Source organism: Polyodon spathula, chromosome 5, assembly GCF_017654505.1.
Source record: "Polyodon spathula isolate WHYD16114869_AA chromosome 5, ASM1765450v1, whole genome shotgun sequence".
In the NCBI taxonomy this organism is placed as follows: domain Eukaryota; kingdom Metazoa; phylum Chordata; class Actinopteri; order Acipenseriformes; family Polyodontidae; genus Polyodon; species Polyodon spathula.
The window spans coordinates 51459811-51474179 of record NC_054538.1 but is presented as its reverse complement, the minus strand read 5'-3'; the positions used below and the strand labels follow the sequence as shown (position 1 = coordinate 51474179).

The window sequence follows — 14369 nt, the reverse complement described above, 5'->3', positions numbered from 1 at the left end:
TGTTCCAGTTCCCGCCAATATCCAGCAACTTTGCACAGCCATTGAAGAGGAGTGGGACAACATCCCACAGGCCACAATCAACAGCCTGATCAACTCTATGCAAGGGAGATGTGTCGCGCTGAATGATCCATGCCCCTACCTTTTTTTTTTTTTTTTTTTTTTAAGGCATCTGTGACCAACAGATGTATATCTGTATTCCCAGTCATGTGAAATCCATAGATTAGGGCCTAATGAATTTATTTCAATTGACTGATTTCCTTATATGAACTGAACTCTAACAGTAAAATCTTTGAAATTGTTGCATGTTGTGTTTATATTTTTGTTCAGTGTATATGGAAAACTACAAAATTGTGTATAATTTAACATGTTAACATACTTAGGAAAACATCACAAGGATAATCACTTAGTTTGCAAAACGGCATTTGAATGATGGATGTAAGTCTGGTGAGGCGTACAACAAAAATAACATACCTACTGTCAAGCATGGAGGTGGTAATATCCTTCTGTGGGGCTGTTTTTCCTTTAATGGCACAGGAAATTTAGTTCCAGTACATGGTAAATTGAATTCCATAGCGTACCAAAAGATATTGGCCAATCATCTGAAACTACAAAATTGGGTTATAAAGCGCAACTGGACGTTCCAACATGACAACGAGCCAAAGCATACATCAAAATTTAGAGTTAAAGAAGAAAAAATCAAGGTTCTGGAATTCAGAAATTGGGTTTTTGGAAAACTGATATAATTTATATCATGTAAACACACTTTTCAGAAAACTTATTCTGCTAGTGTACTGCATATGTGCAAACTTTGACATCACTTCCGCGCATGTGATTTATTAAGAAACTATATTCAAATTTCCAGCCAGAAAAAAAAAAAAAAGAAAGCAGCAGCAGTAATGATTAAATATTTTGGACACAGAGACTCCGTACCAGAACAATAGGAGTTGTGAGAACAACATTTCGTTTTTTGTCATGTTCCCATTTTAATGATCCATAGATCCAATTGGCTTATGCTCCACACTTTGCTGTACTCTACTACTGCGCTCAAGTAATTATTTTCTGTATCTTGTATTTGATTTTACTCCTAAAGGTAACCTTATTCATGTTTTTTGTAATTGGTCTTGTTTGAAATCGTTCTTATCCATATTGTACTTGCTCTTAATGGAATTTACTCTTTTTTACTATAAGTTTAACTGCTGTTAGTCAAAATTGCTCACAAACGGAATTATTTACTGTGTTTTTTTCTCTTATTTGATTTTGCTGTTACTACTGACTTTATTGAATTTTATACATGCTCTTATCTGTAATGGGATATTTTGTAACAACTGTAAGTCTCCCTGGATAAGGGCGTCTGCTAAGAAATAAATATTAATAATAATGCTGGAACACATAACCAACAATACAGTAGTGATTTTTGTAAATATTACAGCCCAACAATTATATTGGTTGATTGTAAGAAGATTAGCAAAACAAGATCTAAAAAGCAGCAATACATGAGGACAAAGGAAAGTGTGAGAACTATTTTTATAACTTTTAGTGGGCAGTTTGCACACGCTGGGGAATTGGACCAAGAGAGATATATAGGATAATAATCTGCTGAATACAGTATAAGAATTTGCAACATCACTGAATCTAAAAAACCTGATAATTCATGCCTCAGTCTTACTGCAGACTGAACCAAGGCCTGTCTGTTCCCATCCTACTGACTACTGTGTGTGCAAATTCTATACGTTTTCCGAAAAATGTAAACCATGTATACAGTTGAATTTATCAAACGTGTAATTGGATTATCTATTCCAAATCATGTAAACACAGAAAAGTATAATTTTTCAGAAAATGGATTTTCTGATTGTTTTCCAAATATATTAGTTCCCTTTCAAGTATGAAATGTAACCATTACCGAATGGGTATTATCCTCTAAGACTCGAAACCTGAATAAGATATAACAAAGCTGCTCAACCAAGCCTCTGTGACGCACACATTTTATGTGATATTACAAATAATAGAAATTGCATGCTACAGCATCTTGATGTCGTTTTGGTGACAGCTCTGCATCACCATTACGAGGGCTGTTTTGTCTTTCTTACAAGCAGGCTTCCCTCAGTCTCATGTGGGTACTGACTGAGTGGTTTTGTCAGTATTGTGCACAGGTAGATATCCCTGTACAGTGCTACTCACAGTAACTACAGTCTGGCAGACCCGTACCATTCCGATACCGAGGGCACTGACCTGCTCCGTTCCAAGTTCCTACTGTACCGCACTGGGACCAAGGTAGACCACCTAGAGTTTACATACCTGGTCCGGTACTAAGCCGGTTTTGAACAGCCCCGTTGCTGTACTCTAAGCAGCTGAGGCAGCACCTGTACAGTACTACTGTACACTTTGTGCCAAGCGAATAACGCAACTGGGAAAACAGCCCACGCAGGAAGCCATCTTCACAGTCTTCCGCATCCTCCTCTGCCTCTCCTTCACCTCCCCTAAGGAAGAAGAGGAGTCGCTGTTCTAAGCAATCAGCAGACTTGGAGCTGATGGAGAAGCTCTGGGCTGCAATTTCTCACCAAGGAAGGATGCTCACAGAACTACTGCGTGCATGTTCTGCGCAGCCTGCCCCGCCTGTCCCCTTGAACATATTTGAACATATTTTAGATATTTTTATTTAACATCGTATTATCAAATAAACTACAATATGATATTGCAAGTGTCTACTGGAAGCCATAATAGTAGTACAGTATTTCATATTAGATTTCAAAATGTCACATTTTTCTATTTGTGTCTTTGTTAGATATATGGGAAAACTCCAAAGAGGTATGTAATTCAATATGTTAACAAAACATTATTTAACAGCTTTCATTTGACTTTATGAAGCAAAATGAGTTAATTCCATAGGGTGATGGTAAACTTTTGGCCATAGCTGTAGAAGTTTATATTCTTACAATATATAATCCATTGAGTGTTTTATAGTTATGGAACTCAAAGTTACAAAAATATTATGGAACTGGAGAGTGTGTAATGATTTAAGTGTGTGTACTGTATTAATTAAATCTTTAATCTGAGGAATAATATGAAGAAAACAAAAAGTAAGCCAGGAGAGCTGTGCTTAACTGTTGAAATTCCAGTCTAATCATCATGTAATTTTACAGATGTGTCTGGTTGACTGGACAGTAACTCTGAGGTTCAACTGTATATGTTCATATGTAAATGTGACAGACAGACACAGTCTTCACTGTATCTTCCAATGAAGATATGCACCCCCAGCAGGGGATAAGGCAAACAAAAACCTTAGTGATAATATTGGGTTAGGTGTTTGTAGCAGGATGCAGGGACATTAAATCAGCTTGCCTTAAAGGTAAAGTTACAAATCAAATTATATTCTTCAGGGCTAATAAATTTATTTAAGCAACTGGCTACAAACAACTTTACATTTATGAATAAAAAATAAATAAAAAAAGAACTGGGGATATTTGTTCTTTTGTTGTGGACGCCAGCATTACATTGCAATGCCACTGTGTGCTAGAATCTTAACTGTTTCCTAGAAGCTCAGTTTGAGTACTGTTTCTGATATGCCTGTTTAAATTATGTCTCCATTCTTTCTTCATCAGATTTTGATGTTAATAGATTTGGTTCCTCCTTTTCTGGAGTATCCAAACAAGAATCACCACTATACAATTTAGTGAATTGTCATGCCAGATGTGTCTTTTGTGTGTAGGTTTGTTTGTTTTGTTTTATTTATTTTTGGAGAGGTATTGTGTGCTTTATTTAACAAGCTTGCTTCACTATTGCTGATGTCTGAAGACTTTCAGAAGAAGAGAAAAGATGACTCCCCTTACAGACTAAACTAGAAATGTATGATAGACTACACACATTTTCTTTTGATTTGGGGGAAAACTTGCATGTTTTTTAAATACAGCCTCTGGATAAAAATAATACTTTGTAGGAGCTACAGGGTTCTTCTGTAGGGATACATGGTCATTCTTAAATAGGATTTCTGTGGGAAAAGTAAATCGAATTAAGACATTGTATTTTAGTGTGAAACAGAGTACAAATCTTGGATCAATTACAGTTGTATTTGTGTAATTTGTAATTCATTTTTGGTGATCCTATTTGCTTGATAGTAATACAGGTTATATAGTATGTTTGTGTATTTGTACCTATGATTATTGCTACTTACTTAGCTCAATCCAGACGGTTGTCATGCTGATGCGCTGGGGAGACCGCTCTGGGTTGATCCCCAGAGCCAGCATCGCAGCCGTTGTGTGTGCTGATGCGCTGGGGAGGCAAAATAAGCTGATCCCTGGAGCCAGCATTACACTTCAGCAATCAATACCAGACATAAGGATATCTACATCAACAAATGGAAAACAACGCCAATGGATGGAGATGCAGATGGATCACATTAGTTTACTGTAAAGCTACGTCTTAGTCGGTGCTTATCTTGGCGAGAGCAGAGTTCAAATCAGCACGAAGTTCAACATCTACTCTCATGTAATGGAAATCTTGGTTATTTAGAATAAATAGTAAACATGTTAATGTGTGTAGTTTGTTTTATGTTTCTTTTTATTGTTATTCCAATTGTAATTACTGCCGCATAATTGTAATTGAACAAAATAGCACTGTAATTGCAATTTCAGCAAACAATTCTGCTATAATTGTAATTGTATTTATAATTGACCCTAGGTCTACCTTATTTATGGATTGTTATTGGTAACACTAATGTTTGCTCCGTCTTAGGAACCAGAATTTATTCAAACATTGCATGGGCAGTGGTTTCTTATGTTAATCAACATACTGTTCATGTAAATCACACCACAGAAAAGAAGAGTTCAAGGACACTGGTTTGTGTAATTTGTGGGAGATATGCATATTAGTTTCTTACATTTTCTGCTTTTATAGTCAGGTGCCTTTTTATTGTTTTGTTTGAGTTGATATTAAAATAGCAGCTAAATATATTACTTTTTGTCTTGCATTTTAATTATGTGATGCTGTTAACCCAGAAACCTCGAATGGACACACAGTACCTCTCAGCATAGAGCCAGTGGCAGAAGAGATTCAAGTGGACATTGAAATACAGGATGACTCTTCAGAGGGGAAGAAAACATCACCAACTGATGAAACGGAAGACAAAAAAGGTAAGGCAATAATAATGCAGATATTTTTGTCTTGACTATCTTGATTAAATGCATTAAATATTCCAAGGACTGCCCAGTAATCCATGCTTCAGTTCTTAGTGTTCAAAGACAATACCAATACTGCAATCAGTAAATGTTCAGATAACAACAAAAAATCTGGAATATGATGCATTTCATAACAGTGAAACAGCACAGAGAGTTAAGAGTTTCACACAGACATGCTTTAGTACACACCCACCTGCTAATTAATTCTGTCTCATGTTCTACATGCTTTGAATCTTTTAGAAGTTTGAGTGAATCAAATTAACTATTTTTCATGCTAAATCTTAGTACTGCTTAGAGGCTGATAGTAATAGAAATGAAATGTGCATTGTTTTAAAAGGGTGTTTGCAAAGACTTTATAAGATAAGAAATTTAGGCAGTTATTGAAGATCAGGAAGTGTATTTTGTGTGTGATTCTTCAGTTTGTCCATGTATTTAAATATGCTTTACCATATGTCTCTGGGTTTTACATTGCTTACCTATGCTTTCACTGTGCTTTTATAACACTTTGTTTTTACTATGGTAAACTTTCAAAAGGGTTCCCCTATTTACAGAAAACAGCAAATTTTGTACTTTTTCATTGTATCAAAAATATGTGAATGGCATCTTAATTAAGACCTGTATTGCCCCTATTCATCAGATCACCAATAAGCCTTTACACTCCGATTTGTTTAAAGATTCATAGAAAGCTATTATTTGAAAAAGGCATGAGCATATCTTCAAGACAAGCCTTATCTGATAATATGTTTAAACACGCAGTACCTTAGAGCGAAAAACTTTAAATGAATCACTCAGTAACACAGTTTGTCTGTTTGTCTGTGTTCAGCATGTGTGCTTACTAACTTCTTGTGTGCTGTTCATACTGCCCTTCTTTGTCTGGAACACGTGGGCTCTATCCACCTTTGTTTCCGTAGAGAAGCCAGTTCAGAGAGCACCTCCGATACAGGCTCGCAGGCCCCCAGTTAAAAAATCCCAGCTGCCTCCAAAAGCTCCCAGTGGAGCTTCTGCCACCAGTCACAAGAAAGAAGAACCCCTGGTCAAACGGCCCAAACCCTCGAGTAAGCAACCACACACCCCTCCTTCTAAACAAGCTTCACAAATCACTAATCGTGTGAATGGTGAGTATGAATGCGGTTCATGTTGGTGTGTTACGCATGCAGCCTGGAATCCAACTGATCTGTGGTGGACCCCCTTCATAAACACTGGCTTCTTATGTGAGGAAGAAAGTTTAGGAATAAGTAAGAATGGTATGCATCTAGGGCATAACAATGAGCATTTTGCTATAAAAAAAAAAAAAATTAAAAAAAGTGAAAAAAAATGTAATGATGCAAACATATGATAAACAAAGTGTAATTTATTTTATTTTTTTTACATTTTCTCTTTTCATTTCACAAATCAAGCTAACAAAACAATTTCAAGAGTTCTTATCTGATGTGTACTGCCATCACTTCTCAGGTCTCACATCTTCCTATATAAGACACTGGCATAGCCACGCTGTTTGAAAGATATACATTAAAGTAGAGATTCAGCTTTATAATAAAACACCACCAAATTATTACATAACACGCATCAAATGAAAAATAACGTGCAAAAACTAATTTTATACTTTGAACAAAAGTATTTGGGCAATCAACATATTTCATTTAAAACCCATTCCTTGCTAATTGTTAACAACCATCATGATTGAAAACGATAATAGTTGATCATAAGTATGATGATAATTATAGAATACATAAATACATGAATATTCAAGTGCTGAAAAATAAATTGGAAATTTGTGATTAAAAAAAGCATAAAAAATGATTAAAACTAAAGAGTACTGCAACAATCTCAAAATGGCAGTGATACAACTAAATGAAAAAGGAGAAACTACCAGAAAAATATCAGAAACACTTGGTTTACTGAAAGCACTTTGTGGGCTATTAACAAACCCAGCAGAACAGGAACTACTGCAACTAGCTGCAAGTGTGGAAGAAATAAAAAAAATAATCTGTCAAGCAGACCGGAAAAATCCTCGGATGACTGCAAAAGATTTGACACAAGAATTGAGAGTAATCGGTCCGCGACTGCTTGTCCCGGAGGCTATAATAGGGTCCGCCACCCTGCACAGAGACAGAAGCTGCAGGCCAAGCCACAGGCTAAGCAGCAACACTAGGATTTTGCTGCCACAGGCCCAGGGTCCCATCGCAGGGAGCCATCTGGACTATTGCACCAGGGACATCTGGGTGCTTACTACCCTACAGACCGGTTATTCGCTGCAATTCAAGCTTGGTCCTCCACTCTTTCAGGGCGTGACGACAACATGAGTCATGGACCCACCAGACACTGCTGTGATGTCTCAGGAGGTAGCAGCTTTGCTGCAAAAATGGGCTATTTGCATGATAGACCCCCTCCAGTTGGAGGAAAAGTTCTACTTCAGGTACTTCTTGGTGCCCTAGTGGGGTGGTGGCCTCAGACCGATCCTCGACCTCAGGCAGGTCAACCTGTATCTGAGCCCTAGGAGGTTCAAATTAATGAGAATGCAAAAGTTGTTACAGTCAATCAGGCCAGGTGTCTGGTTCATCTCTGTGGACCTCAAAGACGAATATTTCCACATTCCCATGAAACCAGCACACAGGAAGTGTTTGTGGTTCACTTTTCAGGGAACAATGTACGTGTTGGAGGCAGTCAGTAACAGGGGGGGGGTTTGTCATGTGTGTGGGTCATCACTGGATGATACTGAGGCAGGCGCAGAGCATTAGGGGTTGACACGCTGCACAGATTTAATAAACACAAGTGCTGACACTAGGGTACCAGCAATGGTAGCCCTAGTGTCATATTTAAGAAAGAAAACAAAACAAAGCTAAAAATAAAAGCTTGCTACACAAATGGCAAGCGATAGTCCCACTAAAATTACTAAAAGGAACGTCTCGCTCCAGGAACCTCCAATTCAACCCTCCTTATCCTGTTTGGGATCAACATCCCCTAAACTGACATACTTCTGGGCTCTCAGAGTCCCGGCCTTTCCAAATGGCCTTGGCTGGAAAATGCCTTCACGAGTTTCAAACAGCCTTTGCAAAGGGCCTCAGTTGGGCAATGCCTTCATGAGTACCGTCTTGCAGTAGAAGGGTTTTGTGCAGTTAATCCCTCGGAGCAAAGGCTCTCCCTTCTTGATTTAAACACAGCGGCAACTTTTCCTCGGTGCCCATCTGTGTAGCTATGGTGGTGCAGTAGCCTTGAGCTGTAGCGCAGATGCTTTTTGAGCTCTGCGCATTCTCCCCGGGCACGCCCCCAAGCCAACCAGGACCTTCCGATCAACTCAGCACTGGGCGAGCCCACCTACTCAATTATTTCCTTAGCAATGCGTCTCCTGTTGCGCGTGCCAGCTGCTTCCATAAAGGCACATATGCACCCAAGAACCAGCGTTCGGGTCTCCATGTCACAATGCCAAATCATTTTTTGTCTGCTATGGGGCAAAGTCCCATGGTCAAGCCCTAAGCAGCGGTTGTCCAAGTGGACAGCAAACACTGTCAGGACTGCCTATGATCTCAACAATTTGCCCCCCAGAAGAGCTCATCAGAGGCATGGAAACTTTGTGGGCTTTACTCCAGGGTGCATCTGTCAAAGACATATGCAGTGCAGCAGTGTGGGCTACTCCCCATACCTTCACTAGGTTCTACAGACTTAATGTCGTGGATCCTCAAAACCTATATTATAGTATTTTCACCCTAGCTAATTTCTGGGGTTCCGAATGGTAAAGCGCAGGGCAGCCTCTTGGCTTAACCTTGTATCATTCTAGTTGTTCGGTCTTGCCCTTGCGACTGCTTGGGTGTAATGACCCATTCGGTAATGGTTACATTTTATACTTGAAAGGAAAGCTAGGTTATTACCATAACCCTGGTTCCCTGAAATAGAAGTGTAACCATTACACTTCAAGGTCGCTGCGTCCAGGATCGCAGCAGACTTGAAGGGAAAATGACACTGAGATCTGTGAGCTCAGTCCTTTTGATACCTAGGGGGCAAAGTCATGACTGTGTCACAGGCTGGGTGAGCAGTTTTACTATACAGTTTTCAGGATTTGGGTCTTTAGGAGGTAAATATCCTTTTGGTAATGGTTGCATTTCTATTTCAGGTAACCGCAGTTATGATAATAACCTAACGTTATTCTATTATAAGCTTGAACACTGGTGGTGCTGTGGCCAGTGGAGCTTGGGCACCACTGGCCTGTACAACTCGGAACCTATGAGCATGCTCTGTCAAAAACAGAGTTATAAATACCTCCAAATCAGCGTAAATCACCGATTTGGTCTCACTCAGTTGTGCATACATACATACATATATACATATATACAGTACAAGTCTGTGAACAACGACTTAACACGTCTTTGTTTTTTTTGTTTTTATCCAACTATATGAAAAAATGTTTAACCTTTCAGTTTTCACTTTTTTATTTATACTGTAGCAAGTCACCGCTGATGGGATTGCGACTCATAATTCATTGCATTTTGTTTTGTTGCTAACACTGACTTTCACAAACACAGGTGTGCATAAAGCACTTTATTTAATATACATTGAAAAATGCTCTATTTTCTGGTTACGCTTCAATGAGGGCATTTGTATTTAGCACTGGGAAGTAGTCTTAAAAAGGAAAAAGTGAAGTACATAACAAGAAGACTAATTATTATTATTACAATTCAAGTAACTGATTTAACTGTGCCACCTTTGTAATACATCAAGTGCTAGTAAGCATTAGTAAGTATGTACATTTTCACTCTGTTTGTATTTGTGAACAGGATGACTTGTGGGTGACATCAGACCAGGAACTAGAGATACTCAGTACTATGGGTATTATAATAATAATAATAATAATAATAATAATAATAATAATAATAAATAAACACTAGACAGAACAAAACACATTAAAAAAATAACCGGTGCAAGGGCCAAAATAAAAGGACTATACAAAACACTCAGACGTTAATAACACAAGATGAACTGCACAGGACAGAACACGAAAAACACTAACAATTTCACCACCCGTGATCACCTTATTTATACACCCCATGTGTGTTTGCAAGGAGGATTTTAACTCCATCTCTGCCACCCAATATTTCCCACATCTACAATCCTAGGCCGCCTTCGGCCACCTCCCCCCTAAAACACAACCTCATGGCTCCTCCCGATGAAACTGGAGTTGGTGGGGCCCGTCCAATATCTGAAACCAGGTGGACTGTTTCTGGCGCAAAGCAGATCGACTGCCATCAGGAGGGCCTCCTTGAGGTTCCCTTCAGGGTCCAGCAGCCAATCCCATATCTCTCCCTTCGCGGGCAACGGATGCTCAAGCTCCCCCACGTGACCATTGAAGCTTTGACTGGCTTCTTTTCCTTCTTCCGGGGACGGCCACTCCTCTTCTTCCTCTTTGGCGTAGGTGGCTGAAGGGGCCCATGAATGAGGCCACACATGGTGGAGTGCCTGGGCTCGGCACAGACGAAGCGCAATTCTTCCCCTTTTAACCAGGTGAGGCAGATGTCCATTTGGTCCATCTGCGGTGGTGATAAGGCCTTCAGATGGATCCACTCCTCAGTGTTCTCCACCTCACCCCAAAGGAAGGCCTCCAAAAAGAGGGGGGTCTTCCCAGGGGCACACGTCTGGGAGGTGCTCATGCTCCAAACAGGCAAGTCACCAAAGAGCCCTTCGGCTTCCAGCTGATGCTGATGGTAATGCCACCACTCCATATACTCCTCTTCCATTTTCTCCACTCTCTCTCAGAAAAACATACAATATAAAAAGGTTATCAAAAAATGATTCCCCTGCAGTGCTTTTCCTGGCCCGCATCCGTGGACTATACAAAACACTCACGGACGTAAATAACACAGGACGAACTGCACAACACAGAACACGAAAAACACATACCTCTAACATACTAAACCTTTCACCACCCGTGATCACCTTATTTATACACCTGTGGCCGGAGCCCTAATAATTTAAACATTTATTCAGTTGACGGCTCAAGCCTCATTCCCACATCTTTGCAGGGAGGATTTTAACTCTGTCCCTGCCACCCAATCCTTCCCACATATAACTGCCAAATGCCTCCCCCTATGTGGACAGCACATATGGCTGCCATCGGCTCTCATCCTGCTACACTGCCACAGTATTTAATTAAATTTGAAGTACATTTTTGTAAATGTTTGCAATGTACTAAAAAATCAAGAATGGTACAGCTTACTACTTTAATTTGCCACTACACTCATGCCTTATAAACTTGAGTCCTGATCTAAAATATTAAAGGTTTCTAAAAAATAAACTGTTTTCTTAAATAATATAAAGCCCATATTTCATACTTATGTTTGGCAATTTTTTTAATTGCACCTTTTCTTTGTGTATCTGCTCCAGCTCCAGTACACCCCTGGTAGCCTGTGTTACACAACAGAATCTGGTCTACTGTATAGCTAAGGCTTCTGATTTTCGGTTTTAACCGATAAAACCAATAAAACAAAAAATTGAAATCTTTACATATCCAAAAAACACTGGAAATAGTTTCTCAATTTGTTAGTTTGACCTCTGAAAAAAATTAATAAAATGCAGTAACCTAAAAAATAAAGCCCAGTGCAGTTGGGCAATGCCCCTCCTTCCTGCCTTGTATCTCGCATTGATTATGTCTGAGTACTTTTAAACCCACCCCAACTACTCAGTGGCAGCACATTCCTACATTTCTATTGGAGGATTGTAACACAATTTAAAACAAGAATACAATTGCTTGAAGTGGAGGGTTGTCTTGCTTGCGAGATTTAAATATGTATTGCAGTTCGATAGTATTTGCATGTTGTTAAAACAAAATTGCAAATTGTGGCGAAATGTGAAAAAATGCCTAAACACACAGAAACCCCAAAAGAATATGCCTGTGACCAGAAGTATTTCATGGTAGAAGACAGCAAAGGAAAGAAGGTACAATTGGTGTGTGCAAGTATTGTCAAGTTAATACTGTGAAAGAAAAAAAACAAAACACCTATGAATTTTGGAGTACCCGAAAACAGTAATTTCATACAGTATAGATAAAAAGAAAGCTACAAAAAAAAACACAATTTACATAAAACTTGAAAATAGCTAAAAATAAACACACAAACATGAAATTAATAAAAACCGAGAAACAGAAGCCCTATGTATCTCCTCAACAAAATGAGTCCAATCAGTCATTTACACTCATTTGGGGGTGCTTGACTTAGCCTCCTGGAATGTAAGTTAGGTCAAAGGGTCAAAGTATGTCACCAAAAACGCTTTGCAGTGCAAAGGCAGTTTGCTCCTGTTTGACCACTAAACCAGTCAGGAATAACTTAGACATGCAGCTAATTTGGAAATTATTGATTCCACAGCGTAGAAAAGTTTAGAAGGTTCTTGGGTATAATTAGTTTGACAGACACAGAAATTGTACCATCACCTGCATATGCACAGTCTACCCTTCAGTTGAACTGTGAACACTCACAGTGAAGCAAAAGTTGCATGAATCTTTCATAAAGCTCAACGCTTACCACAAAAACAAAACTACTTTGTTGGTTGAAGTTGTATTGTTGAGTCAGTGTTGTGGCTGTTTGCAGCTCCCTTTGTTGTCTTCTTGCTTGTTTTGGGGCATTGCCAATGGGTTTGCTGCTTGCATGGCTTTTCCAATGGGTTTGCTGCTTGCATGGCTTTTCCTTTCACTGATATCCTATTGACGTTGCCAGTGAAGAACATGGCATGTTCCAGTTCCCTGAAGTGAAGTAAACATTTGTGTATGAGTTCTGTGGTTTGTAGGAAGTGCAGCAGACAGTAAAAGATGTTTTCAATGTTTTTCTTTTTTTTTCTATGTTGTGCTTTGTCACAATAGATAACTACTTATCCATTTGTAATGAAACGTGGTTATATATTTTTTTATGAATCAGAATCTGGATCTACAGTATGGAAGATCCTGTCCATCAGTATTTATGTCACACTAAATTTCTACATGTAAATACATCGTGAGGGGCATGGTTAGGGTCCTTTTCTTTTTTGGTTTCTATTTGATATAAACACACAAAATACTGTTTAGAGTAACATACTTGTTCCTTAAAGACTGGTGTTTCTCGTTGAAACATCATGAAACTTGTCAACTATGCAATTAACCACTTTAATGGGATAATGGACAGAGATATCCAGCAATTGGTACAATCCGTGGTTACCTGTGACAAGCAGAAGAGACTCATGCGGGATTCCAGAATAGACAGGTTCCAAATTGTAGAGGGTATCACACCATTCATTTCAATAGGGATTCATTCCTATTTACACAAAATGCTGGTATGTGGAGGGGCTGTATTAGACAGGTTTTACTGTATTTATATTGTATATAAACTACATTTTATAAACTGGGTCTGCAGGAATTTCGAATGGAAATTCAACAGCCTGTCTAAAATGGGACCTCTACACTGCAGACACTCTCCAATTGTTTTTCTATTTATTGTTATTCGTAAACAAAAGGCCAGAGCAAAGTTTATTAATTATTGATACATACCATACAGCACTAGGCAATTGCCGTAATTGTCACTTGACACCTTTGAAATGGGATGGGGCGTTTTTCTGTCATTTTACAAAATTTTAGGGGCAAAAAACAAACAAATGATTTTACTGATCTTTTATTGGACCAGTAGGTACAGGATTCATCATGTAACAATGAATAGTGATATTTTTTTTAAAAGATAAATTGTATTGTAATAAAGTTTGTATTGTGATACAAAGCCTTTTGTCTTTTAACAGAATGGTACATCATTATATAACCATCTGATCTTACAATGCATCTTTGTGGCGTAGCAGTCCCAAGGTTATCTGGTTCAACAAAAATAAAATCCTGATTTTAAGCGTTGTTTTGATGTATTGTTAATTGATGTGAGGAGCAGCAACTGGGTACAATAGATTAGAAAATTAATTGGAAAATATCTTCAGTTATATGAGCCTCATATTTTCTTTCATTAATTGTAGATTCTAAAACTGGTCCCTTACTTCAGTAGTTTTCTTTTTTGTCTTCTGCTTCAGACCTACCTTATTATCAAAATTCAAGGGCTAATAGAATGACTTCAACAGCATAAAACAATATTATGATGTGTCTGTCTGATTCGCTTACCAGGGCATACATTCACACATGATTGACACCCAGCTTTCCTTTGATATCTCCACCCACCCACGCTGAGGGCTGTCTTTCAGTCGTTCAAAAGC

General features: G+C 38.7%; 1 protein-coding gene across 1 annotated transcript in view; it reads left to right on the top strand.

Annotated features, from left to right (window-relative positions):
- LOC121316039 (phosphatase and actin regulator 2-like) overlaps positions 1-5663 on the top strand; it is a 58782-nt gene extending 53119 nt beyond the window's left edge. Inside the window, exon 4 of the mRNA XM_041250741.1 lies at positions 4992-5663. Within this exon, the coding sequence (XP_041106675.1) occupies positions 4992-5161 (170 nt within the window). The 3' untranslated portion in view covers positions 5162-5663. The remainder of the gene's footprint in view (positions 1-4991) is intronic.
- Positions 5664-14369: the final 8706 nt, after the last annotated feature.